The following is a 1,498-nucleotide window of genomic DNA, read 5'->3' as shown; positions in this document are numbered from 1 at the left end:
GTCGGCTTGGCGGCGATTGTCTTGCGCGCCAAGTATGTTGCTGCGGTGATGCGGCGGTCCGGCCTCGGTGGTGGCGGGGTCGTCAGCCACTCCATTTTTCGTCGGTGCTGGTGGTCCGACCTCTGGACCATGCATCCGACCGTTGGCACGTTTTTACGTGGCGGCGGAGCTGCTGCGGGTCTTGGGGCCTCGGCGGCGGCGGCAGCGGAGGCGGCGGATCCCGTGCTGAACAGCTTCGTCCAGGTCGTGCCGAAATCCGGGCAGGCCGGGCCGTAAGCGACGGGCTCGGCGAGGAGTTCCTCGATCTCCTCGAGGATGCTTTTCTCGGTCGTGGCTGTCTCCATCTCGGGAAATTTGACTCGAGTGTGTCTTTTGACTTCGGGGCTCGTTTATATAGCCGACTTTTTGTTTATTTAGCGGGTGCCCGGGAGGGGATATAGGGCAATGTTTAATATTCGTTGTTGTCCTCGGTGTCGTTGTCGGGGTCGCTGGTGTTTTCGGCGTCGGTTTCGCTATCGCTCTCGCTGTCTGTTTCGGCATTTTCTTCCCCGGTCTCGTCGCCTGGAGGGGGGGTTTCCGGCGCGGCTTTCAAGTCTTGTACGTGGATATGTCGGATCCACTTGCTGCTCTTATCGCGCAGGTCCACAATTACGGGGGATACTATACGTCGCACCTCGAGGGGGCCTCTGAATTTCGGCGCGAGTTTTGCGTTGAATGCTGCGGCTTTATTGGAGAGTGGGTACTCACGCTTCCATACCCAGTCTCCAATTTTTGATGTCCACGCTCGTCGTCGGAGATTATAATACTTCTGTTGTTGCTGGAACGCGTGTGCAAGATGTATTCTCGCGAGTTCGAAGGCCTCCTCGAGATGTCGGCGCTTTTCGTCGGGCGGCGGTGCGGCGGTTTTCGGTGCGACGTCTTGATTGAGAGGGGATACCGGCTCGCGGCCGTAGACAAGATATGCAGGGGTGTATCCGGTTGCCTCGTGCCGCGCCGTATTGTACGCGAATTGCAACTCCGGTATTCGCTCGTCCCAATTTCGATGATTTTGGTCCACATATTTGGATACCATTGTCTTTACTACGCGGTTCGTTTGTTCTACCGGGTTGCAATGTGGCGCGTGCACGGGCGTATATGCATGCCGCACGTGATGTGCGGCTGGCATTTTTTCAAGTTTCGCGGACCGGAGCTGCGTCCCATTATCTGACAGGATTACCTCGGGGCATCCGTGTCGGTACAGTATCGCTTCGGCAATGTTCGTCGTGACGGCGGGCGCGGTGGCGCGGCGTAAGGGACGCATTTCCAGTCATTTTGAAAAACGGTCCTGCATGGTCAGGAGCCATGTATGCCCTCCCTTTGAGCGCGGCAGCGGCCCTATTAAGTCTAACATGACTTGTTGCCAGGGGCGGACGACGGAAGTGGCGTGTAGCGTGCCGGCTGGTCGTGTTTGCGCGACTTTATGCTTTAAGCATTTTGAGCAGTTTTGGACGTACTGCGC

At 57.5% G+C, this 1,498-nt stretch overlaps 1 protein-coding gene across 1 annotated transcript; it reads right to left on the bottom strand.

Moving 5' to 3' along the window:
* Positions 1-448: 448 nt before the first annotated feature.
* Positions 449-1,072, bottom strand: LOC112454478. Its single transcript, XM_025015913.1, has one exon. The coding sequence runs from the start codon at positions 1,070-1,072 to the stop codon at positions 449-451; it is 624 nt and encodes a 207-aa protein (XP_024871681.1).
* Positions 1,073-1,498: the final 426 nt, after the last annotated feature.

Source organism: Temnothorax curvispinosus, unplaced genomic scaffold, assembly GCF_003070985.1.
Source record: "Temnothorax curvispinosus isolate PA1 unplaced genomic scaffold, ASM307098v1 QBEX01005078.1, whole genome shotgun sequence".
NCBI lineage: Eukaryota > Metazoa > Arthropoda > Insecta > Hymenoptera > Formicidae > Temnothorax > Temnothorax curvispinosus.
The sequence above is the reverse complement of the archived record's forward strand: the minus strand, read 5'-3'. Positions and strand labels throughout refer to the sequence as shown.